General features: G+C 36.1%; 1 protein-coding gene across 1 annotated transcript in view; it reads right to left on the bottom strand.

Annotated features, from left to right (window-relative positions):
- The window catches only part of LOC145979378 (pickpocket protein 19-like), an 81,362-nt gene that overhangs the window by 5,894 nt on the left and 49,277 nt on the right, over positions 1-26,191 (bottom strand). Inside the window, exons 12-14 of the mRNA XM_083112246.1 lie at positions 6,692-6,806; positions 4,385-4,664; positions 2,729-2,779 (exon numbers count right to left, since the gene is read on the bottom strand). Of these exons, the coding sequence (XP_082968372.1) occupies positions 2,729-2,779; positions 4,385-4,664; positions 6,692-6,806 (446 nt within the window). The remainder of the gene's footprint in view (positions 1-2,728; positions 2,780-4,384; positions 4,665-6,691; positions 6,807-26,191) is intronic.

Below are 26,191 nucleotides of genomic sequence, written 5' to 3'. Positions count from 1 at the left end.
ACCTGAGATCACCTAGCCTGATGACCAAATTAGGCTCAAATTTTATTTTTGATATTTTTATTGTGCAACTGGCATGTGTGCAGTGTCGGCGCCAGCCTGAAATAAGTTTGGGGCACAGATTTAGGTTTCAATTTCTGGGGGGCTAACTAATATGGGCGTAACTTGGGGCCCAATTTTGGGGGGGGGGGCAGAATCGAAATGTTTCTCATCCCATGAAAACGTTGCATTTCTCCCTCCCTGATATTTGCAATGGTAAGGATAGATATAACGATGAAACGAATGAGGGAACATTAAAGCCATTGCCGGTATTCTAATGAGGAAAGAACAAACAGAAAATAAGCTTGACGGTTCTTTGGATTTTGAATATCCTTCTACCTATTAAAAAAATAATATTCCACACTGTTCACCTGCTAAGACAGGTCTGCGAGAGATACTGGAATCGTTACCCGGCGCCTCCACCATGTTTCGTTTACGGCCGTTCGCTCTGGCTTAAACTGCTTGGCTGCGAGAGGTTGTATTTATAAGTGAGGGGGGGCTGAATAATGAATGCTCTTGCCCCTTACCAATATTTATTTAGGATTCACGTAACGAGGGGCAAGTTTAAGCCGAGCCGGATATATCAATATCATGCAAAAGAAATTCATATGAGAGCCACTTGGAAAGATTTCTTTCTATCTTTCTACATGTGGTTTATCTTCTCAATTATAAATAAAATCCTAAATTCTGTAAAAAAGATCAAGATATTACCTCATTTCTACCACAGTAAAACATTTAAAAACGATAAAGAAAAATGATAGAATAATACTCATAAGTCCAGAGCCATCTATTGTTCACCATAGCAAACCATATCCCAACATTAGTACCGATTTTATTAAAACCTATTTTATTTCAAATTATTGAGTAATAAGTTAAAATCAGACAATATTGTAAAAAAGCTATTCAAATTTGTTAATATAAAACTTTGTAGAAATTATGCCAACTTGTATTCGATTCTGGAAAGAAAAAATATCAATAAAGAATGAGGTGAACAATTATGATGACCACTACTGAAAGAAGATGGCTGAAGCCTCAAATCGAAAAATTGTAAGTAGTTTCTTATTTCTTTATCTCAGGTTGCGTTTGTGTTTTACCGAAGCAATGTGACGTGTAATATTTGTGTATTACGCCAAGAGTGCTTGAAAAACGTTATACGAATTAAAAGGTAATTTAACACTAATAGAAGGACCAGTTGTCATCACTGTACCTACTGAGGTTCCCGCAGTGCTGACCCGCGGAGGGCCTGTACTGGGCACGGCCCAAACCTCCGCGTGGGCCCAGTCTACGGTGCACACACTAAGGCTTCTCGCTTCCGACTCTCTCGGCCACTAACTTCAGACTATCCCTGCGACTTGGCTGGTGTTTGCAGATTTAGGATTTAATGCCGGCTCGTGACAATAGACCCATTCCAAAACACAGTGATACGATTTATAGAGGATAACAATTGTACACATTTAGCTGTATATACATGTGTTGTTCTTCGTCACCCGTTTGATCCTCCAGCCAAAGAACAATCTCACAGTCAAAGCCGCTAAATGCATCCACCTACCAAGTAAGCGTGTCAAGTTCGTAATAGGTATAGCGACTAATGATTGGCCAATTAGCTGTACATGACATTGCTCATCCAGGCAGATCTTCAGCTGCCTCCTATGATTTAAGAACACATCGTAAATGTAATATTATAATCTTTCTAAAATAGGAAATGTAGTCGAACATTACAATGGAAAATGTGATGTATTAAAATTTCTAGTTTTTCTCGTTTTCGGTCAAAATGCGTTTGCCAAATCTGAAGGGGCTGCACGGGGGACTGAGATCAGTTTTAAGGGAGGCTTCAGCCCCCCTAGCCTCCCTGTAGCGCCGTCCCTGTATGTGTGCACATATAGAGGGGTACCATTAGCTATACCTTTTTTATTGTGCAACTGGATGACAAACGAATCGATAATAACTCCATTGTTTCCAATAGGATATACTCGAAAACAAAACTACAATTTTTCCTTCACCGTACACGCTTGATTGATTGATTTGCTATATTTCACTTCGCTTTTTGTGCCACTTTTGGGTAATTTGCGAACATGAAGATGAGTAATGATGAAATTGATGAATAGACACTCACAACATCCATGTCCAGGCCAGGATTCGAAACAGAGACCCCTGTCGACATAGCGCGATGTACTAATCACTCCTCCACGGGGGCCGGCTCACCTTACACGAATGTCCTACCGTTACACATGAACGACTTAGCCCTGCCACTGTAGATAGAATGAATTCCCTTGAGAATGAGTCCATACATTTCCAACGTACACGCTTGAATGAAATTTAAAATGGCAGGTCCTCATGGCGTAATATTCGGTGTAGTATTTAGTTTTCTACGAAGCCAGTTCGAACTCTCGACAAGACATCCGTATATTAATATGTGCGTCCCATGAACCATTTCATCAGATCATCATTCATGATTAACCAAAGAGGTAGAAAGCGATATAAAATAATCATATAAATAAAGAATTATAGAATCCAGCAATAGGTAGCACTTCCTCCAAAAAGCGAATAAAAGTATAAAGTTGCACACTCCTTAAGAGTAAAAATGAGCCGAATTATTTGGCCATCAAAAGTCTTCAGGAGTCTCAATTCGATTACTCTGTTTATACGCTTGTATGTATATCTGTGTGTGTGTATACATGAGTACAACACTTACTGTTGAACTGATGAAGACAGTAGTAGTCACGCATCCCGCAAACAGGTCTCTCTGTAATGAAATATATGCAATATAATAATAAGTTCCATAGTTTAATTATGTTACATTGCAAAGTACACCATGTTGAAAATTGTATATTTTCTAAGTCTTAATAGTCAACGCTTGGTGTATACACTGTACCTCTAGTAATCCAACAGCCAAGTTCAATTTTGATCTCTTTTGGACACTGTGCAACTCATGCGAAACTCCGATTACTTTGTTGTCCACCTTGCAAAGTAGCTTTTTCAAAATGACGGCGTAAACACAATATACTTGACAGACAAAACTTTGATAGGCACCACAAACTCATATGCTTTTTTTAAAAAAACTGTCAGCAGAAACATAAGAAATTCATGAGTATGCTCACATACGTAGAATTTGTGCATTTCCACGATAGATGTTTGCTACTTGATGTTGTCTAACAGCATGAGCAAGTCGTTAAGTTTGGTATTCTTAGATTTATAATTACGTTTTGCACATGCTTACGGTATTACTATTTATAATGAAGGTTAGGATACAATTTCCACAATCGTTTCTTCACGTGAAAACAATGCCTGAAACAGCTGCAAATTGCAATCGTTGTCATTTCTGCAAGAGTCTACTCAATCGCGTAGTTGAAACTCATAGCCTTGTAATCAAGGGTTCCCGGGTTCGATACGTGCTGGATGTAATATTTTGCACAGTGGTTTGGATCTCTCTTAAAACTGTAGATCCAGTCCCGATCGGTTTATCCGAAAAGAAAGTGGACTTTGAACAGGCTTTGACCAACTTCTCTTGTCACTTGTACAGCCTACTTCTCGCAACCTAATTCCTCACAACAAAAATATATACATTCGGTAACAGTTTCATACATCGGAGACACATTTCTTCATTTTTACATAAGAAACTACTTGCAGAAATGCGTTTCTGTAAAGTTTCCAACATTCGTCGAGGTATTTTCTTTCATCGTGGAATCTATTTGACCAGGAAATCATGTATTTTTCAAGAGAAATATCTCACCGACGCACAATTGCCATTGCTTTCATTTGCTTTCCCTACGTGAACCGGATGCTGCATACGTTTTATGACGTAACCCCCTGTCAGTGTTTCCAACCCCTTTTTTTTAAATTTGCTTGCCTAACCTAACCTTATCGGAAATGGTTCGTGGGGCTATCCGTCAGTTACCCGTGCACAATTTGCACACGTGACGAACACAATAGTAGATATTTTTTTGGAGAAGAAGGTTGGAAACACTGCATATCCAGAACAATAGTCAAGCTGTGCCCGCCATATTGTGTGTTAAGGAAGCTCAAAAAGGAATAAGAAAAATTACTCTCTATGTGAAAAATTGTGTTTGTTTTCGTGTAAAAAGCATACTGGCACCTTGAACTATGTTCCGCAATACACAATTGGTAAGTACGAACCATGCGAAACACAAAATATCCGATTTTAATGTGTCTCCGATCTATGAAACTGGTACCATACATTCTACATGTTTAAAGCACAAACATTTCCAGTATTCTAAACACACTCCTCATTCTCCTTTACACTTAACGAAGGGTATAACGCAATCAGAATCGTTGGGGAACTTTGAATCTAAACTCAAAATAAGCTCAAGTTAAGAATTTCATTACTTACTCCTTGAACGAAAGAAATAGGGTGTACAATTACAGTTCTTCCTGATAAAGGATACGCGGCACTCCATTTGACACGTATGCTGGCTGTAAACCGAAACAAATTTCATCTTAGCTTCGTCCTGAAAGACACATCGCCTGATGATCTTAGGGATCCTCCTCACTTCGTCAGTTGTTTCGGTGACAGTCGGTGAGACTTGCAAGCGAAGAGAGTTGTCCACGTCGAACGGAACGTAAAATCCCATTGACACGTCAGGATAATCGTAAGGACTGTGTACGTAGATCTGGAACAAGAACATGCGATGTTTGTTAGAGAAGATCTGATTCAAAGTACTAATAATTATTAATACTTGCATTCGCTAAATTAAATTGAAATTAATACGTTACCCATGCACATATAATTATTATACTTCACAAAGAAATCTGTGACCTAGGCAGCAAAACTTATTGTGACCTATCTTGCTGACTTCTTAAAATTCTTAGTTTCGTTTATAGACGGTGGCGGCGGCACTGGACGGTCATCGACATCTTTTTACGTTTGACTGATTTTGTCGATCACATATCACACACATGTTGTTTATGAAATAGTCAACATATACAATACAAATGCAAGTACAATAATGAAATAAAATGTATTGGAAAAGGTACATTCATGTTTAGATAATACTTCACCCATAATTTCTCTTCTTGTGACATAATATGGCATTCCAAATTGATGTACTAGTATTGCCCCTAGAATACCAGTCTCACAATTAGGAGATCGTAAAACGCGTACTTTCAATGATAATTAGTTAGGCTAGACTCTACTTTACGTCCTTATTGCCTTTTGGTGGTAACCGATGGGAGTTAACAACACTGCAGGATCGTCTTTGTGTCTGCGTTGTGAATGCGTGTGCTTTGCTCATTTTCGTTCTGCGTGATGATTGCTTTTTGCGTTCGCGTGCGTTGTGCGTGTGTATGGTGCATGAAGAAGAACAGGTTTCAAAAACTTGTAGATAGTGTAAAATACGTTTATCCCTAGTAATAATTTAGTGCATCGTTCAAAACCGTTCTTGCAGACAGCCGGCATCATTTCTGTTCAGAATAGCCCCACTAACCATTCACGGGTAGCCCCACGAACCATTCACGATAGCCCCCAAACCATTCACGTTAGCCCCCAAAACCATGCACAGGTAGCCCCACAATCCATTCACGTTAGTTCCAAAAACCATGCACGGGTAGCCCCACAAACCATTCATGATAGCCCCACGAACCATTCATGGGGAAGAGGTATGCCTACGAGGTTAGCTTAGGCCTGTTAGGTTAGGTTCTATTAGCACTCATTTCACCCCTAAATATGTGCTTCATCATCGAAAAATTTCCTCAGTACGTTCAATTACGCATATCCGGACAAAATAGGTTTTTATCGATTTCCTCCTCCAGGTAATTTTTACTTGCTTTGGGATTTAGATTGTTGAATGCCTTATACAATAAGCTTTCCAACGATATATGACACGTATTCCTTAGGAAAAGGACGTAAACTAGAGTCTTACCATTAGTTATAATATAGCCACATCTCTTTTTTCTTAAAACAGTCACAATTTTAGATTTTTTTACAGGATTTTCCGCTTGTATTTAGCAAATTAGAGCTCTAACATGTGTTCGTGCAGTTCAGTATTTTGTAACCGTCTCTACTCACCTGTTCTTTTACGACTTTCAGGTAAGGAATGATCTATTAATACCTATTGCATTGTCTGCAACATTGTTACTGATGTTTGGCCATCTGCATTAGTAAAGTATGCAGGTTTGTGATACCTGGCCATTGTCAATTGATGTTGCTTGTGACAAGGATGGAATATTTGAGGATGGGTCACTCGCAGATATTCGTTACACAGGATTCAATGACGTCACTTGGAAGTCCATCATTTTCGAATTATCCTCGTACAGTGGGATCCATAAGTATTGTTCAGCAAATTGTCCATGATAATTTTCGTTGGTTTTTATCTTCATTCTACGTATTTTGTACGTATACTGGTTCAGAAGTTGTAAGCAGATTGTTTGGTGTTTTGTGTCAGTTCTTGAAGCTCTCATTGTATAAAACAAAGGGAGTAAACGTGGTGATGGACAACTTACTTGGTAATATTTATGGATCACACCGTACAATATTAATTGGGAAGAAAAAACATGCAAATTTGTGATGCCCTCCAATCACATAAAAATTTCCGAATACACGAAAAAATTCCCGTGGCTCCACCTGTAAAAAACTGTCTTGACTCAATTTTATTTGTGAATACACCCGGATTATCTTTTATTAAAAAGATTAAGAACTTACATTACTGCCTGGTGGCCTGTCATCATTGTCCAGATAGTCACTGGTGATGTTTTTCAGAAATATTTCTAAACCAGAAGCACTACCCTTGGCATAGTTTCTCAGTGGGTTTCCTGTTCTGAAAGGTAATTGCGAAAAAGTAAAGAAAACAATATATTCAAAAATTGGATTTTACAAACAAGGTTATAGGATCTATCGAAGTTTGGTCAAATTACATGTTGTGCAAGGATGAAGTAATTTGGACGTCCTGTTCTACCGTGCACTACATCGACTGGAAGATAGGTGCCAATCTATTATTTTGATTTTTACTATACAGTTGATATTTGAGTTTGAATTTGAATTTAAAATTGTGGGTGCGTCACACTATACGGGGTCCAGCCCCTTACCATAACTAAAATAGCATAACTGTAATGCCGTGTTGTAACTAAAATCTTTAAAATTTTCTGACTGGTTAAAAGCTGAGGCTGCAAAGAGGCACATGTAGCGACAAAACAGAGGACACCACACAGAATTATACTGGCCATATAGCCAGTCGCCAGAGCCTCGTTAGTCTACAGCCAAGGGTGCACTACATTTAAGATCACCCCTTATACTCCAGTAGACTTGATAACCCTTAAGAGCTGACAATAGACCCTTTAATTGACATTAATGGCTTTTTTATTCATTTTCGAGGGGTGACGCTATTGTTAATTAATCTATCGCCACGTGGCGACACGTGTCGGGGGTGGAGAAGGAGATGAGTCATCGATGACTCATGCACACGTGTGAGTTTGAAATTAATGGTTTTCCATTAGTGCACAAAAGATACTATTATGTATTCCGTTTTTGACCTAAGCTAACCTTTTGTTGTATATTATATATGCGTTTCTGCCGGATATGAGTCACAGATGATTTATACAGACGTTGGAGTTTGGAATTAATGGTTTTTCCATTAAGGTACAAAAGACACTATTGTGGAGTTCGTTTTCGGACTATTCTAACACTATTGGTGTTTATTATATATGCGTTTCTGCCGGATATGAGTCATGGGTGCTTTATGCACACGTGGGAACTTGGAATTAATGGTTTTTCCATTAATGTACAAAACACATTTTCGGCCTATTCTAAGGCGTCACGTCCGGCCATTTTGGCGTCGGTGGTGAGTCATATTTGGTATAATTAAGGATCCGGATTTACCCGAATTCAACCGGTGTCGACGCGTTCGATCGGAGGTAGAAGATATTATAACACATGTTCGCTTTAATGGCGAAGAAATTGAACGATGTAGCCTATATGCAAACGAAGTATGCGAGCGGAATCCATGTTAATAATATTAACCTGTTACGGAAGAACCTGTTATGTGGTTGCATTCATCGGCACCCCCAAACCGCGCGCGTTTATGGATACGCGGGGGGAAGAAAGGGTCGCCATTGTTAAGGTCCCCTTCGCTTGGTCTTCTTCCGAAGTTGAATGGAAGGCAAGTGTCGCCAAATTTTTACACACGAGTATTGATTTTCTTTGAGGTTCCAATTTTATTTGGTGGAAGTAATCTACGCGGTATTTCTGCCGCCTTTTGTAACATTGCAAAGACTATTTGACCAAAACCGTAAGGAATTTGGCTGAACTAAGAACATTCAGTTCCAGTATCTACAAGTTAAAGTGGATGCCAGCCACTATTTGCCCTTATTTCGGGGTTGCGAACCACGGACCATTTGATTATTGCCTTATATACATCAGGATTCACGTAAAATTGACCAGATGTTTTTACTGTTAGGGACAATATTTCGCATTTTTTGTGTATTTTTACTCAGAAAACGCTATTTGGACGATTCAAGCAAGAGTTCGCATGGCAATTTAGACACACAAACTGTGTTTCTTCAACTTTAGCTGAAATTTAGGTTTATTTTTTACTCTAATATCACAATTTCTTCTATTCAGACAACATTTTTTATTAAATTTTGGACTCACAAAGACATTTTTCAACTTTTAACTTGTTATTTTAAAAGTTTATTTCCATTTTTTACTCTAATATCACAATTTCTTCTATTCAGACAACATTTTTTATTAAATTTTGGACTCACAAAGACATTTTTCAACTTTTAACTTGCTATTTTAAAAGTTTATTTCCATTTTTACTCTAATATCACAATTTCATCTATTCTGGCAGGAGTGTTTATTCCAGTTTAGACTTGCAAAGATAATTTTTTCAACTTCTTTTATTAATTTTTTCTATTTATTGCCTTTTGTATCTTATATTTATTAATTCTTAACTTTGAGTTTTGTTCTTTATTTAAAGAATTTCTCTAATCACTAAGGAAGAAGTACTTTTAAGTAAAACTGTACCCACAAACTTTATTATTACTATTATTATTATTATTATTATTATTATTGTTGTTGTTGTTGTTGTTTTTTGTTTTGATGTAGTTGTTGAATCTTGTTGTTGTTGTTAGGGTTTATTGACTTCCACTACGGTATTTTTGGTTTGCTTCGTAGGAAAGTTTGTTTATTTTAGAGTTTCCTCGGTATTTTCTTACTGTTAGGGTAGGTAAAGTTTCCTAAATATATGAGTAGGGTTCCATATATTCTTGTTCTTGCATGTTTTTCATATGATGTGATCACCACAACTCTCCAAGTGCTTTTACTGCATGTTTCCATTTTTATTGAGGCTTAGTGATTCCTAGAGCCACTTTATGCATGAGAGAAAGCTTGAAAATTTTGATCTCAGATAGCCGTCAACCTTATGTCAGAGTATTTTCGAGTATATTTTAGTCTTATTATGGCCCACTAGAATATCACGGCTTGCTTATTTTTTAAGTATGTTGCGCAGTTATTGTATTTTTGCTTTTGCTTTCTAGATAAACTGTATGAAATGTTTAATATTTGTACTTTTTGCACTTATAAGAGGCCAAACTTTTACTGTACCTAAATTATTATGTCTCTAGGCACTGAAACCCCTTTACCAAGAGTACTATAACTGCATGTTTATTAATATTGTTTCTTTCATCCCTCAAATATAACAATTTAACAATATAATGACTAATCACAGGACAAGTTGATGTTAGCAGATGACTACGTGGCTCTTAAGTCCACCTGCCAAACTTTTCTTACCATGCTATTTACTCTTATAGTTTTTTATTCGGGGTACATTTCAAGTACTACTTGACTTTTGAGTGTTTGATTAACACCAGGGGTTATTTGTATCTGTTATGCTGTATTATTTGAGGCTTCTAATTTTTATTCTACAATCACTATATGTCCATGAGAACTAAATTCCACTGACTGAACCTTAAAGCTTAGGCTCTGCAGCATGTTGAATGGTTAAGCACTGGGCAATATGAATTTTACAGAGGCTAGTAGGAGGCATAGGAACACACGCCAGAGCATTATTAGCGTGCAAGAAGCACTTTCAGGGAGTACTACGAGGAAACGAAGTTGATTTTTTTGAGGGCTTTACCAGTTACACAGCCAATATTTGCTATTTCAAGTAACTACATGTACCAGAACATTTTACAGCCCATCACTAACTAGACTTCAATTTATACTATATTAGGGGCTAAATGTAGCAAGAACACTGATTGTACATACTTTTGAGAATCCAACTATATCAGGATTTTTTCTATGTAAGTATATTTTTATTGATTACTAACTTTAACAGACCATTCAGGAAGACAACAAAATTCACTAAACTTAGTACTATAGTGTAGGTGATTGCATGAAAAGTAGAAATTATAACATCCACAAGATTTCGCTTTTTTTTTGCTTTTGTGACTAATCGTGACGCTGAGGATGAATGGATGGCCAAAAATCTTAAGGACTGGATGTATTTTACCACTACAGACGCCTATGTAGAAACACTAGAGTACTGTTAGCTTTCAAAATTGAGGATATACTGTACTGTTTCTTAAATATTTTGTACTTGGCACGTTACAGTTATATCCATTTCAGGACAAATATTGCTAAAACTCTCAAATTTACTGGTACAAGTTGATATTTCTGCTATCAGAGGAATTAACAACCCTATTTTACAAACAAATGGTATTGTTTACACTTTATTTACTTCAATCTGAGACTAATATTTTACAGTAATTGAATCATTCAGCCCTAGTCAATACTTTACTGCATCAGAAAGTTTGTTATTAATCTAATAAGTATGCTATTTTGTGATATTCTAATGCAAACGTTGTTTAATTCACTGGTTATAATGCAAACTTTTGCACAAATTCGATATATTCACTACCTTCAAACCAAACAATTGTACTTATTTAGCGCATTTCATTTATATTTCTTGTAATTAACTTATGTTTCTTATAATTAACAAACTAAACTAATTACTTTGGCATGTTAAAAACCTTATTTTTTACTATTTCCTATTCTATCAGGTTCTATATTGCTGTTTTTATCAATTATGTAAGACCACACTCTGGTAAATGCACATAGAGTATTAGTAATCCCAAAGTGGTGTTTTTGGTGTCCAAGTTCAGATGAGAGTCTGCTATGTGCCTTTTGCAGGGGATTGCATGTGAAGTGTATGCATATTGAGCATTATTGAGTGTGTAGGCTTCCAAGTTTTGCTGTTATTTTCCTATAATTCTGCGAGACTGTAGAGAGTTCTCCCTTTTCAACCAGTTTTCTTTCATTGATTGGATACTTTTTGGGAACTTAGCAGTTTTTTATGTTATGAAGCAGATTGTTGTAGAATATTTTGCATGGTCTTTTGTGATATTGAGTGCCTGCTGTAACGGAAGTAAGTATCTTTCCTTCTTGTGTTGATGTTCTCGTGTAGGTTTCCTATTTTCGGTCAAGTTGCAGTAGGGAACTTAACAGTTTTTTATGTTATGAAGCAGATTGTTGTAGAATATTTTGCATGGTCTTTTGTGATATTGAGTAGGTGCTGTAATGGTAGTAAGTATCTTTCCTTTTTGTGTTGATGTTCTTGTGTAGGTTTCCTATTTTCTGTCAAGTTGCAGTACTTAGAATAATCGCTATTGTCTTATTGATCTACGAAGCTCCTTTGAATAATCATTTGCATGTGACCCTATACTCCACGCTGTACTTTGTTCTGGGAGCTATCTTTTGAAGCCTTGGCATTCTGCTAGTACAGTATTATTATCGTAGAGGTAAATTAGTTCGTGAAAATATGTATTTTTCTGATTAACTATAGTCGCTTAGTTGTTCTAGCAGGTATAAGTAGTTACTGCTGATGTTGTTAATTTTCTATTCGCAGGGGCTATGTATGATGTAGCGTATTTGTGTTGGCTGTCCCTTTTATTCCTATGTTGTTGAGTTTCTCCATAAGCATGTCCTGTTTTACTCTATTCTATGCCTTGTTGCTGCTAGATATCTGAGGTATGTTGCTGGTTCATATCTGAGGTAGCTTGTTTGACTATCTATTATTTTTGCTATGGCTGTGGCTATTGATGTCCCTTTCTGAATTCCATGTTGGTTTCTGTTTATCCTTGTTGCTGCTTGTTATCTGAGTTAGGTTGTTTGACTTCAGGACTATCCTTTTTTAACTTTATTGTTGATTGCTGTTTTGTTTATTTCCTTATTTGTTTTTATTTGTTTACTGAATCTATTTGTTTTGTGTCTTGTAATATTATTTACTATAGTAACAAAATTATTTTTAAAAATTGATATTTATCAACATACTTGTATATTTCTTGTTCAGTATTTGTCAAAGTTTAATTTATTTTGTCCGCTATCTTTAGCAAATAACACTATTTTGAAATTTAATATATAAATTCATGAAAATTTACTGTAATTTTATATCATCTAACATATTTATTTTAACAACAATAACAAAATTGTACAAAAGTTCAAATAGCAGAAGAATTGAACTCTTAAATTATTAACTTTGAAAGAATAGTATTTTTAAAACATTAACTTTGTAAAAATTGTACTTTTAAAACATTCACTTTGAAAAAATTGTACTTTTAAATTATTAACTTTGAAAAAATTGTACTTTTAAAACATTAACTTTGAAAAAATTGTACTTTTAAACATTAACTTTGTAAAAATTGTACTTTTAAACATTAACTTTGTAAAAATTGTACTTTTACACCAGAAATAATCAAATATATGGGAAAGAAGGAGAAGTTCTGTTGCTCAGAATAATAAATGTTGGATGGAAGAAAAATAATTTTGTTACTATAGTAAATAATATTACAAGACACAAAACAAATAGATTCAGTAAACAAATAAAAACAAATAAGGAAATAAACAAAACAGCAATCAACAATAAAGTTAAAAAAGGATAGTCCTGAAGTCAAACAACCTAACTCAGATAACAAGCAGCAACAAGGATAAACAGAAACCAACATGGAATTCAGAAAGGGACATCAATAGCCACAGCCATAGCAAAAATAATAGATAGTCAAACAAGCTACCTCAGATATGAACCAGCAACATACCTCAGATATCTAGCAGCAACAAGGCATAGAATAGAGTAAAACAGGACATGCTTATGGAGAAACTCAACAACATAGGAATAAAAGGGACAGCCAACACAAATACGCTACATCATACATAGCCCCTGCGAATAGAAAATTAACAACATCAGCAGTAACTACTTATACCTGCTAGAACAACTAAGCGACTATAGTTAATCAGAAAAATACATATTTTCACGAACTAATTTACCTCTACGATAATAATACTGTACTAGCAGAATGCCAAGGCTTCAAAAGATAGCTCCCAGAACAAAGTACAGCGTGGAGTATAGGGTCACATGCAAATGATTATTCAAAGGAGCTTCGTAGATCAATAAGACAATAGCGATTATTCTAAGTACTGCAACTTGACAGAAAATAGGAAACCTACACAAGAACATCAACACAAAAAGGAAAGATACTTACTACCATTACAGCACCTACTCAATATCACAAAAGACCATGCAAAATATTCTACAACAATCTGCTTCATAACATAAAAAACTGTTAAGTTCCCTACTGCAACTTGACCGAAAATAGGAAACCTACACGAGAACATCAACACAAGAAGGAAAGATACTTACTTCCGTTACAGCAGGCACTCAATATCACAAAAGACCATGCAAAATATTCTACAACAATCTGCTTCATAACATAAAAAACTGCTAAGTTCCCAAAAAGTATCCAATCAATGAAAGAAAACTGGTTGAAAAGGGAGAACTCTCTACAGTCTCGCAGAATTATAGGAAAATAACAGCAAAACTTGGAAGCCTACACACTCAATAATGCTCAATATGCATACACTTCACATGCAATCCCCTGCAAAAGGCACATAGCAGACTCTCATCTGAACTTGGACACCAAAAACACCACTTTGGGATTACTAATACTCTATGTGCATTTACCAGAGTGTGGTCTTACATAATTGATAAAAACAGCAATATAGAACCTGATAGAATAGGAAATAGTAAAAAATAAGGTTTTTAACATGCCAAAGTAATTAGTTTAGTTTGTTAATTATAAGAAACATAAGTTAATTACAAGAAATATAAATGAAATGCGCTAAATAAGTACAATTGTTTGGTTTGAAGGTAGTGAATATATCGAATTTGTGCAAAAGTTTGCATTATAACCAGTGAATTAAACAACGTTTGCATTAGAATATCACAAAATAGCATACTTATTAGATTAATAACAAACTTTCTGATGCAGTAAAGTATTGACTAGGGCTGAATGATTCATTTACTGTAAAATATTAGTCTCAGATTGAAGTAAATAAAGTGTAAACAATACCATTTGTTTGTAAAATAGGGTTGTTAATTCCTCTGATAGCAGAAATATCAACTTGTACCAGTAAATTTGAGAGTTTTAGCAATATTTGTCCTGAAATGGATATAACTGTAACGTGCCAAGTACAAAATATTTAAGAAACAGTACAGTATATCCTCAATTTTGAAAGCTAACAGTACTCTAGTGTTTCTACATAGGCGTCTGTAGTGGTAAAATACATCCAGTCCTTAAGATTTTTGGCCATCCATTCATCCTCAGCGTCACGATTAGTCACAAAAGCAAAAAAAAAGCGAAATCTTGTGGATGTTATAATTTCTACTTTTCATGCAATCACCTACACTATAGTACTAAGTTTAGTGAATTTTGTTGTCTTCCTGAATGGTCTGTTAAAGTTAGTAATCAATAAAAATATACTTACATAGAAAAAATCCTGATATAGTTGGATTCTCAAAAGTATGTACAATCAGTGTTCTTGCTACATTTAGCCCCTAATATAGTATAAATTGAAGTCTAGTTAGTGATGGGCTGTAAAATGTTCTGGTACATGTAGTTACTTGAAATAGCAAATATTGGCTGTGTAACTGGTAAAGCCCTCAAAAAATCAACTTCGTTTCCTCGTAGTACTCCCTGAAAGTGCTTCTTGCACGCTAATAATGCTCTGGCGTGTGTTCCTATGCCTCCTACTAGCATCTGTAAAATTCATATTGCCCAGTGCTTAACCATTCAACATGCTGCAGAGCCTAAGCTTTAAGGTTCAGTCAGTGGAATTTAGTTCTCATGGACATATAGTGATTGTAGAATAAAAATTAGAAGCCTCAAATAATACAGCATAACAGATACAAATAACCCCTGGTGTTAATCAAACACTCAAAAAGTCAAGTAGTACTTGAAATGTACCCCGAATAAAAAACTATAAGAGTAAATAGCATGGTAAGAAAAGTTTGGCAGGTGGACTTAAGAGCCACGTAGTCATCTGCTAACATCGACTTGTCCTGTGATTAGTCATTATATTGTTAAATTGTTATATTTGAGGGATGAAAGAAACAATATTAATAAACATGCAGTTATAGTACTCTTGGTAAAGGGGTTTCAGTGCCTAGAGACATAATAATTTTAGTTACAGTAAAAGTTTGGCCTCTTATAAGTGCAAAAAGTACAAATATTAAACATTTCATACAGTTTATCTAGAAAGCAAAAGCAAAAATACAATAACTGCGCAACATACTTAAAAAATAAGCAAGCCGTGATATTCTAGTGGGCCATAATAAGACTAAAATATACTCGAAAATACTCTGACATAAGGTTGACGGCTATCTGAGATCAAAATTTTCAAGCTTTCTCTCATGCATAAAGTGGCTCTAGGAATCACTAAGCCTCAATAAAAATGGAAACATGCAGTAAAAGCACTTGGAGAGTTGTGGTGATCACATCATATGAAAAACATGCAAGAACAAGAATATATGGAACCCTACTCATATATTTAGGAAACTTTACCTACCCTAACAGTAAGAAAATACCGAGGAAACTCTAAAATAAACAAACTTTCCTACGAAGCAAACCAAAAATACCGTAGTGGAAGTCAATAAACCCTAACAACAACAACAAGATTCAACAACTACATCAAAACAAAAAACAACAACAACAACAACAATAATAATAATAATAATAATAATAATAGTAATAATAAAGTTTGTGGGTACAGTTTTACCTAAAAGTACTTCTTCCTTAGTGATTAGAGAAATTCTTTAAATAAAGAACAAAACTCAAAGTTAAGAATTAATAAATATAAGATACAAAAGGCAATAAATAGAAAAAATTAATAAAAGAAGTTGAAAAAATTATCTTTGCAAGTCTAAACTGGAATAAACACTCCTGCCAGAATAGATGAAATTGTGATATTAGAGTAAAAATGGAAATAAACTTCTAAAATAGCAAGTTAAAAGTTGAAAAATGTCTTTGTGAGTCCAAAATTTAATAAAAAATGTTGCCTGAATAGAAGAAATTGTGATATTAGAGTAAAAAATGGAAATAAACTTTTAAAATAACAAGTTAAAAGTTGAAAAATGTCTTTGTGAGTCCAAAATTTAATAAAAAATGTTGTCTGAATAGAAGAAATTGTGATATTAGAGTAAAAAATAAACCTAAATTTCAGCTAAAGTTGAAGAAACACAGTTTGTGTGTCTAAATTGAGTAGATAGTAAATATGCCTTTGACCGCAACTCTGATTTCTTGACCAAACGACTACAAAAAGTTGAAAAACTCACTTTCTCTCCCCGTTCCGCGCCTCATTTATTGCGCTGACGATGTTTCACGGGCGCAAAAAGGCAGTGATGAGTGAAAGATGAGCTCTCATCCTCTCATCCTTCTCATCCCTCTCATTCTTCTTATTCTCCTCTCATTCTCTTTTTATCCTCTTCTTATTCTCTCATCTTCCTCTCATCCTCTTATCCTCTTATTTTCTCATCCTCTTATTTTTTGAAAGATGAGTGTATCTTATCGTAATTTTCCAAGTCTGGGACCAAATGTTTATATATTGTGATCTTCGTAAACCTCTCCTCTCATCTTCTCATCCTCTCATCCTCTCATCTTTTGAAAGATGAGTGCACCTTATCGTAATTTTCCAAGTCTGGGACCAAATGTTTATATATCGTGACCTACGTAAACCTCTCTTCTCATCCTCTCATCTTCTTATTCTCCTCTCATCCTCTCATCTTCTCATCCTCTCGTCTTCTCATCCTCTCATCCTCTCATCTTCTCATCCTCTCTATTTTTAGAATATTGTCGTCAATATTAGAGATGAAGTTGGAGTGCTGGAATCAACGGGACCAAATGTTTATATATATCGTGATCTTCGTAAACCTCTCCTCTCATCTTCTCATCCTCTTATTCTCTCATCCTCTTATTTTTGAAGAATGAGTGCACCTTATCGTAATTTTCCAAGTCCGGGACCCAAATGTTTATATATATCGTGACCTTTGTAAACCTCTCTTTTGGGGGAAGGATGTGGCATATACACACGCACGCGCGTGCGCGTATGCCTTTTATTATTTCCGTATTGTAACACAAACAAACAAACAAAATAATAATTGTTGTTTTTTAGGATACCTGGCCCCTATAACCTCGCCAGGGTGCGTGGTGCCCAACCAAAAAATAAAAAATGTTTTCTAACGGCTGCGGTTATAGATTACCGCACCTCTATAGAGTTTCACGTGTTTGTTTTTTGTTTTTCTCTCAAACTTCCATGAAACTCTACAGAGGACCTCCGTAATGCATGCAACGTGTACTAACGACTCTAGTGTTATTTGATGTTGTGATATTTTTGGATATAGAGTTTTATTGTGAGATATAGATAAAAATAATTATGTTTATTATAATATTTTCTTGATGAAGATGGAGAATGTATGTGCGTGTTACAAATAAAGTTGCATGTTTTTTTTCTAGTGTGTGTGTATGTGTTTTTGATGTTTCGACAGCATCTGATTGCTTCACAAATTTTTTGTTTTTTTTAAAAAAAATTGCCATATGATATTTCAGAGGCGAGGCTAACCTACAAATAGGAGTTGACGGCGTAGCCTTCTAAGATGATAAGTATGCAGTAAAATGAAGAAGAAGAATTAATGATGCTAACCGGCGGTGCAGTGTTAATGCTTCCTCTTCTTCTTTTTTTTCTTCTTCTCTGTATTTTCTAGCATACTGATCTATTGCATGCTAACCAAACCTCTTGGGAGGTGGGCCACGGGTCCTCTACATGTATGTATGTATGAAATGCGATTTGGGGGAGGCCAAATTTTAAATTTACAGCTTAATTAATCTGCATGCATGCTTAATGTTTGATTTTTTTTGTTTCTAGTTCGACATGAGATACACACAATTTTATTTTTTGAAGTACAGTTAATATTACCTAGGTTAATCTGTGACATACAACTAGCGATCGACACGACCACCTGACACACAGACACAGAGAGAGTGAGCAAATTTAAAGTGTGATCTATCGTGAATTAAACTAAGCTTTTTCACCTACCCACATATAGCCTTACAGGTGACTCAAAAGCAGAAATTGGTCATAGCGTGACAGGTCGATCTATCGTGAACTAAACTAACCTCCCCCACTCATACATACATACTATGTCTTACAATAAGTAAGGCTGCTATATCACATGTAAGGGCTGACGGTTGCCAACACATACAAGATCTATTGCAAACTTTATTAACCTACGACATAAGCCATGGATACACACACACCAAGCCTTCCAGATAGGCTATAAGCAACTCACCTCTTGCAATTGTATAACGGGGAAAATTAACCTACAGCTAGCAACACTGTTTGAGCTGCTTTCGACGAGTAGTGTTACCAAACTTATTTTTTTTTGCAAATAGGCTCTACAGCTAGAGGCTTGAAACATATACCCTACCAGAGTATGCCAACTTACCTTATGTAAAAATATTACCTAGTACGGGTTAAGCTGTGACATACAACTAGCGAACGACACGACCACCTGACACACAGACAGAGAGAGTGTGATACAGCTTATACGCAGTTTTTCCTACACACGTACTGGGTTTAAAAGATAACTTGCAACAACCATTTCACTCACCTCCTATTATATAATAAAATTACCACAGGTTTTTGATACTTGCTGCCAGAACATGGTGGTTTTAGACTGGAAATTTAGCCCGATTATTCTATTTGTGCAAGAGAAAAATGATGATGCCTGCATTTGGAATATATAATTCTTCTTACGGTATTTTGCGTGTCCCCAGTAACCTTGCTTTCGATTCACGGAAGCTATGACGTGTATTTCCTGTTTTGCGAACATACGAGAACCTTTCACAATGTTGCATCAGATAATATATTGCAAGAGCGAGTTGGTTGTGTATATAAATCTAGTCTTGGGGAATGGACATGAATATAATGTCAAAATTATTACATAACTTAAAAAGAATATTTATTGCACTGCGCTTTCTAGCAAAGGTAAATGTGGAATGCCCCGGCCCCTCAGAGATTCGAATACTGTTAGTTAAACAGCAAGCATTGTCATATGGACTGACGATTATTATTTTTTTAAAAAAACAGACCTCGTAGTAAGTTATAACCTGAGCTGTCTTGCAAGTTTCTCGAGTTTGATATCTGGTGAAGGAATATGATGCCACTATAAACTGTACACAAGATATACCCAGTCCCTGGCATGAGATGGACGAGGACCTATACAGTTGTATAATGGTTGTTTTTTTTATTAAAACATAGCGCTTATTTACATGTCAGCGCAACATGCATGCAAAGAAGGGAGGGAGACCATAACGGATAATTCTTATTTCGATTTCAATATTTTTGCTAGTCACGCTATCTAGACGAACACTGGAAGATGGGCAAAAGCGAGGGAAAGAGAGAAATGTTACTTTTTGCCCCTCTGCCTGTGTGTGATATACTAGTTTTACATGCATACGGCTGTATCGTGAAGCGAGGCCGAAAATAATTTTTGAAAGCAGTCTCGAGCATCTTCGCGTTCAGCCAACAAGAGAAATAAAATATTACACATGGGTGTGGGGCGCAACAGCCACAGTACGGTAATGTGCATGGATGTTAAAACTTTTGGGTTTTTCTGAATAGACATACATATCAGTTTTGCAGTCTCCAGATGGGACCGGAGCTTATTTTTTATTTGGACAAGGGGGTTCAGATCAACTATAATTTTTGTTTACATCAAAATGAAACAAAGGATTTTACTCCACTGCATACTTATTCAATATTTTTATTATTGTAAAGAATGGGGCGGTGTGTCTTATTGTATATAGTCTTCCAACAACCACTTCGGGGGCGTAAATTTATGTTTCTGCATGTATGCAAAATGCACTTAACTTCTGTTGTGAAGTTTGTTTTGCTGTTGTGATTAAATACTAAACCAAAATCTCACTACATAATTTTGAATTATATTTGTTAAAATCGATCTATATTATATCATCGCTATAGGTGGTCCATGTTATGCGCAGGAGAATTTTTAAAAAATGTCTTGTTTCTCGAACCTGTGGCCTGTAGATTTGTTTTGTTGGCAAACAGAAACAGAAAAATGGCACCATGTTATTCTATACTGATATACTGATAGTCAACAACTATGTCGAAAAGCAATGATGGGGGGGACTTGTTTGTGTTGGGTCTTATTAACAACTTCACAGCTGTACCTGCACAACTCATCGACAACAAATCAACAATGTTAGGAAATGTGTGCATGGCCCCGAGAATACAATTTAAAATCACTGATGTGATATGAACCCCCTTCACTTGTGTGTATTTGAATATGCGAACATGATGCATTTTGAATAATCGAGACGGACAATCACAAAAACAGCTTGCAACAGTATGGAGAGTTCAAACTTCAGACGATTTTTGTTAATCTACGAAAAGCCAAGGGGCGAACGGAGATTACTACGAAAATTGTAACGCGAGGCTATTTTGGCTAATGGCAACGATGAGGATGAATAATGGTTGTTTTGATGAAATTGAAAAAGTGGGGCACGTCTGCTTCGAAGTGCATTACACCAACAACTACAATTGTCCCTCTTCCCCACACGAGGCGATTAACAGAGGTGTACTTTTGCCGGTCTATGACTCTGAGGGCTCAAGTTACAATGTTTACCTATAGCTGTACATATTTAAAAATGACCTGAGCAATTAAATGTTACAATACCGATCCTGATTTTTTGTCGGATGACGTAGGTTGCAATCCCACCCCCGATGGCGTATAGACTTAAATGTTTCCATAACATGAAATACTGTTAATGGAAATCTGTCGTTTCTAATGTAAAAATCATATAACAAGAAAAAGAAGAAAATAAATGTTGCGAGCAAATACGGAGCCTCAACCCAAACACATAAATAATCAGACAAGATGTCAACGGTGCGTTCATAACTAACAAGTGATTATTCAAAAATTGAAATGGTGCAGGGGGAAACAACCAACTAACTAACTAGGCTTCTTAAACCCGAGGACAGCAAATACAAGCCTATTCTGATCTGAGAAAGATCTCTATCCACTTTTTTCCATCCCAACCGATTTTTTTTAGGTCTATTCAACCCCTCATGGTACACGAGCTCCTACTGCCCTGATGGTGGAGGAAGCGAATCTATTTGGACATGAAAGAGCATTATGTGTGGGAGACTATAATTTATACATGTGGTTGCTTGGATGCTTACAGAGGATGCCATAGCTCGTGCGATTGAGGCATTTTATTAAGCACATATTTTGATGAGTGTAAAGAATTAAATAAGTCACAAGGGGCTGAGGCATGGTTCGAATTTCTCGATCTAGGTATGGATGCAGACAGACACGAAGTTTTGTGTGTGGACACAAATGATAATGGAAAAATGCCGTTCACCCCGATAGCATAGTGGTAATGTTGTTCTTGCCTCGTTTCCATCGACAACATAGTGGTTACACTGTCCAATATTAAGAAGTTCTCAAAATTATTCAATCATTTTCTCTCTTCTTCTTCTATCATCTCGGTAACCAAAAAAAAGGTTTTCTCAAGCGTTTAGACGACTACGAAAACGTTGAAATGTAAAATATTGTTGCATTGTAATCAAAAAAGAATTCGTTGAATATGCCTAACCTAAAATAAAATTCAAGAATTAATAGAGTTAAATATTTGCCACTCTGAAATGGCGACGGCTATCATAATATTATTTTCAGCAGGATAATAATGACAATATTATATATATTAAGGATTAGGCCCGACGGATTCTTATTCACTACACTCGTTTCTAACCTGTCCACACTGGAAACCGAAAACACAAGTACGAGACACTAACTTGGGAGAGGACATGCAAAAACTCTGCGGGGGCTCATCTTAAAAACTTCAGTAGATGTTTGTCATGGAACTCCCTCCTTAAATTCGATTCGAAAGGCACAAATATTCCGGTTCTTGAATAAGAAGCGCGTATGCCTTCGGAAAGAGAGAAGAAGAAATAAATAAATCAACTCATGCATATTCTTCATGTACGTACGCTTGGTGACAAGAAACAGTATTTTTTTTTCTCTTCAAGAAATTGTTTTCAACTTTTTGCTAGGTGACCCAACAGGAGTGGACGAAATAGCTTATTCATTCAAACTGGAAGCTTGCTTTTTTTTCAACAATGGAAAACACATTATTTCCAGTGAAATATCGACTCAACTACCTAGAATGGCTACCACGGGCTTGGTGACTGAATACTAAAAAACTATCGAGCGACTTACTTCACAGCAGTGTCACTTAGTTTCAACAAGAACAGTTCAAGGCTTCCCGGGTGTCCTGCAAGGTTCGGCATTTATTTTTTTTAATAGCAAGCAGATGAACTGGCCTTACAATATGAAGACCCCTCTCACTGTGTCGGTTGCAGTTATTTTCTGGTAATTATGTCTTGCCGATGGCGTTGTCGCTTTGTAATCATACTTAGGAGTTATTTTTTTTATTTTGCCTTTCGCGACATGTTCGACTAATCGTGACAATAAGTTTCAACTTTTCTGCATAAACGTTGATCATCGTTTATCTTGTCCGCATCGATTAATCTTCTTATGTTTTTTTGTTTTTTCGTCGCGTCCATCTCTTCTGTTATCACAATCGAGACTTCTAGATTATTATTTTTTCTCCCTGCAATTTTAGAAATGTAATTTTTCATGATCATCCAGCGAACGCCTGAGACATTTCAGCAAAATGTCGATTATTCAATGGATGTTGTAAGGTTCCATGTTTTTTTTTCACTATCTCTTGTTTGGTCTATTTTGAATTTGGGAGTTATTTTTTTTTATTTTGCTTTTCGCGACATGTTCGACTAATCGTGACAATACGTTTCAACCTTTCTACATAAACGTTGAAACGTTTCAACGAACAAACGTTTGTTCGTTGAAACGTTTCAACGTTTATGTAGAAAGGTTGAAACGTATTGTCACGATTAGTCGAACATGTCGCGAAAAGCAAAATAAAAAAAAATAACTCCCAAATTCAAAATCGACCAAACAAGAGATAGTGAAAAAAAACATGGAACCTTACAACATCCATTGAATAATCGACATTTTGCTGAAATATCTCAGGCGTTCGCTGGATGATCATGAAAAATTACATTTCTAAAATTGCAGGGAGAAAAAATAATAATCTAGAAGTCTCGATTGTGATAACAGAAGAGATGGACGCGACGAAAAAACAAAAAAACATAAGAAGATTAATCGATGCGGACAAGATAAACGATGATCAACGTTTATGCAGAAAAGTTGAAACTTATTGTCACGATTAGTCGAACATGTCGCGAAAGGCAAAATAAAAAAAATAACTCCTAAGTATGATTACAAAGCGACAACGCCATCGGCAAGACATAATTACCAGAAAATAACTGCAACCGACACAGTGAGAGGGGTCTTCATATTGTAAGGCCAGTTCATCTGCTTGCTATTAAAAAAAATAAATGCCGAACCTTGCAGGACACCCGGGAAGCCTTGAACTGTTCTTGTTGAAACTAAGTGACACTGCTGTGAAGTAAGTCGCTCGATAGTTTTTTAGTATTCAGTCACCAAGCCCGTGGTAGCCATTCTAGGTAGTTGAGTCGATATTTCACTGGAAATAATGTGTTTTCCATTGTTGAAAAAAAAGCAAGCTTCCAGTTTGAATGAATAAGCTATTTCGTCCACTCCTGTTGGGTCACCTAGCAAAAAGTTGAAAACAATTTCTTGAAGAGAAAAAAAAATACTGTTTCTTGTCACCAAGCGTACGTACATGAAGAATATGCATGAGTTGATTTATTTATTTCTTCTTCTCTCTTTCCGAAGGCATACGCGCTTCTTATTCAAGAACCGGAATATTTGTGCCTTTCGAATCGAATTTAAGGAGGGAGTTCCATGACAAACATCTACTGAAGTTTTTAAGATGAGCCCCCGCAGAGTTTTTGCATGTCCTCTCCCAAGTTAGTGTCTCGTACTTGTGTTTTCGGTTTCCAGTGTGGACAGGTTAGAAACGAGTGTAGTGAATAAGAATCCGTCGGGCCTAATCCTTAATATATATAATATTGTCATTATTATCCTGCTGAAAATAATATTATGATAGCCGTCGCCATTTCAGAGTGGCAAATATTTAACTCTATTAATTCTTGAATTTTATTTTAGGTTAGGCATATTCAACGAATTCTTTTTTGATTACAATGCAACAATATTTTACATTTCAACGTTTTCGTAGTCGTCTAAACGCTTGAGAAAACCTTTTTTTTGGTTACCGAGATGATAGAAGAAGAAGAGAGAAAATGATTGAATAATTTTGAGAACTTCTTAATATTGGACAGTGTAACCACTATGTTGTCGATGGAAACGAGGCAAGAACAACATTACCACTATGCTATCGGGGTGAACGGCATTTTTCCATTATCATTTGTGTCCACACACAAAACTTCGTGTCTGTCTGCATCCATACCTAGATCGAGAAATTCGAACCATGCCTCAGCCCCTTGTGACTTATTTAATTCTTTACACTCATCAAAATATGTGCTTAATAAAATGCCTCAATCGCACGAGCTATGGCATCCTCTGTAAGCATCCAAGCAACCACATGTATAAATTATAGTCTCCCACACATAATGCTCTTTCATGTCCAAATAGATTCGCTTCCTCCACCATCAGGGCAGTAGGAGCTCGTGTACCATGAGGGGTTGAATAGACCTAAAAAAAATCGGTTGGGATGGAAAAAAGTGGATAGAGATCTTTCTCAGATCAGAATAGGCTTGTATTTGCTGTCCTCGGGTTTAAGAAGCCTAGTTAGTTAGTTGGTTGTTTCCCCCTGCACCATTTCAATTTTTGAATAATCACTTGTTAGTTATGAACGCACCGTTGACATCTTGTCTGATTATTTATGTGTTTGGGTTGAGGCTCCGTATTTGCTCGCAACATTTATTTTCTTCTTTTTCTTGTTATATGATTTTTACATTAGAAACGACAGATTTCCATTAACAGTATTTCATGTTATGGAAACATTTAAGTCTATACGCCATCGGGGGTGGGATTGCAACCTACGTCATCCGACAAAAAATCAGGATCGGTATTGTAACATTTAATTGCTCAGGTCATTTTTAAATATGTACAGCTATAGGTAAACATTGTAACTTGAGCCCTCAGAGTCATAGACCGGCAAAAGTACACCTCTGTTAATCGCCTCGTGTGGGGAAGAGGGACAATTGTAGTTGTTGGTGTAATGCACTTCGAAGCAGACGTGCCCCACTTTTTCAATTTCATCAAAACAACCATTATTCATCCTCATCGTTGCCATTAGCCAAAATAGCCTCGCGTTACAATTTTCGTAGTAATCTCCGTTCGCCCCTTGGCTTTTCGTAGATTAACAAAAATCGTCTGAAGTTTGAACTCTCCATACTGTTGCAAGCTGTTTTTGTGATTGTCCGTCTCGATTATTCAAAATGCATCATGTTCGCATATTCAAATACACACAAGTGAAGGGGGTTCATATCACATCAGTGATTTTAAATTGTATTCTCGGGGCCATGCACACATTTCCTAACATTGTTGATTTGTTGTCGATGAGTTGTGCAGGTACAGCTGTGAAGTTGTTAATAAGACCCAACACAAACAAGTCCCCCCCATCATTGCTTTTCGACATAGTTGTTGACTATCAGTATATCAGTATAGAATAACATGGTGCCATTTTTCTGTTTCTGTTTGCCAACAAAACAAATCTACAGGCCACAGGTTCGAGAAACAAGACATTTTTTAAAAATTCTCCTGCGCATAACATGGACCACCTATAGCGATGATATAATATAGATCGATTTTAACAAATATAATTC

This window comes from Lepisma saccharinum, chromosome 26 (genome assembly GCF_977018435.1).
Source record: "Lepisma saccharinum chromosome 26, izLepSacc3.1, whole genome shotgun sequence".
Classification (NCBI taxonomy): Eukaryota; Metazoa; Arthropoda; class Insecta; order Zygentoma; family Lepismatidae; genus Lepisma; species Lepisma saccharinum.
This window is presented reverse-complemented; position numbering and strand designations above follow the sequence as displayed.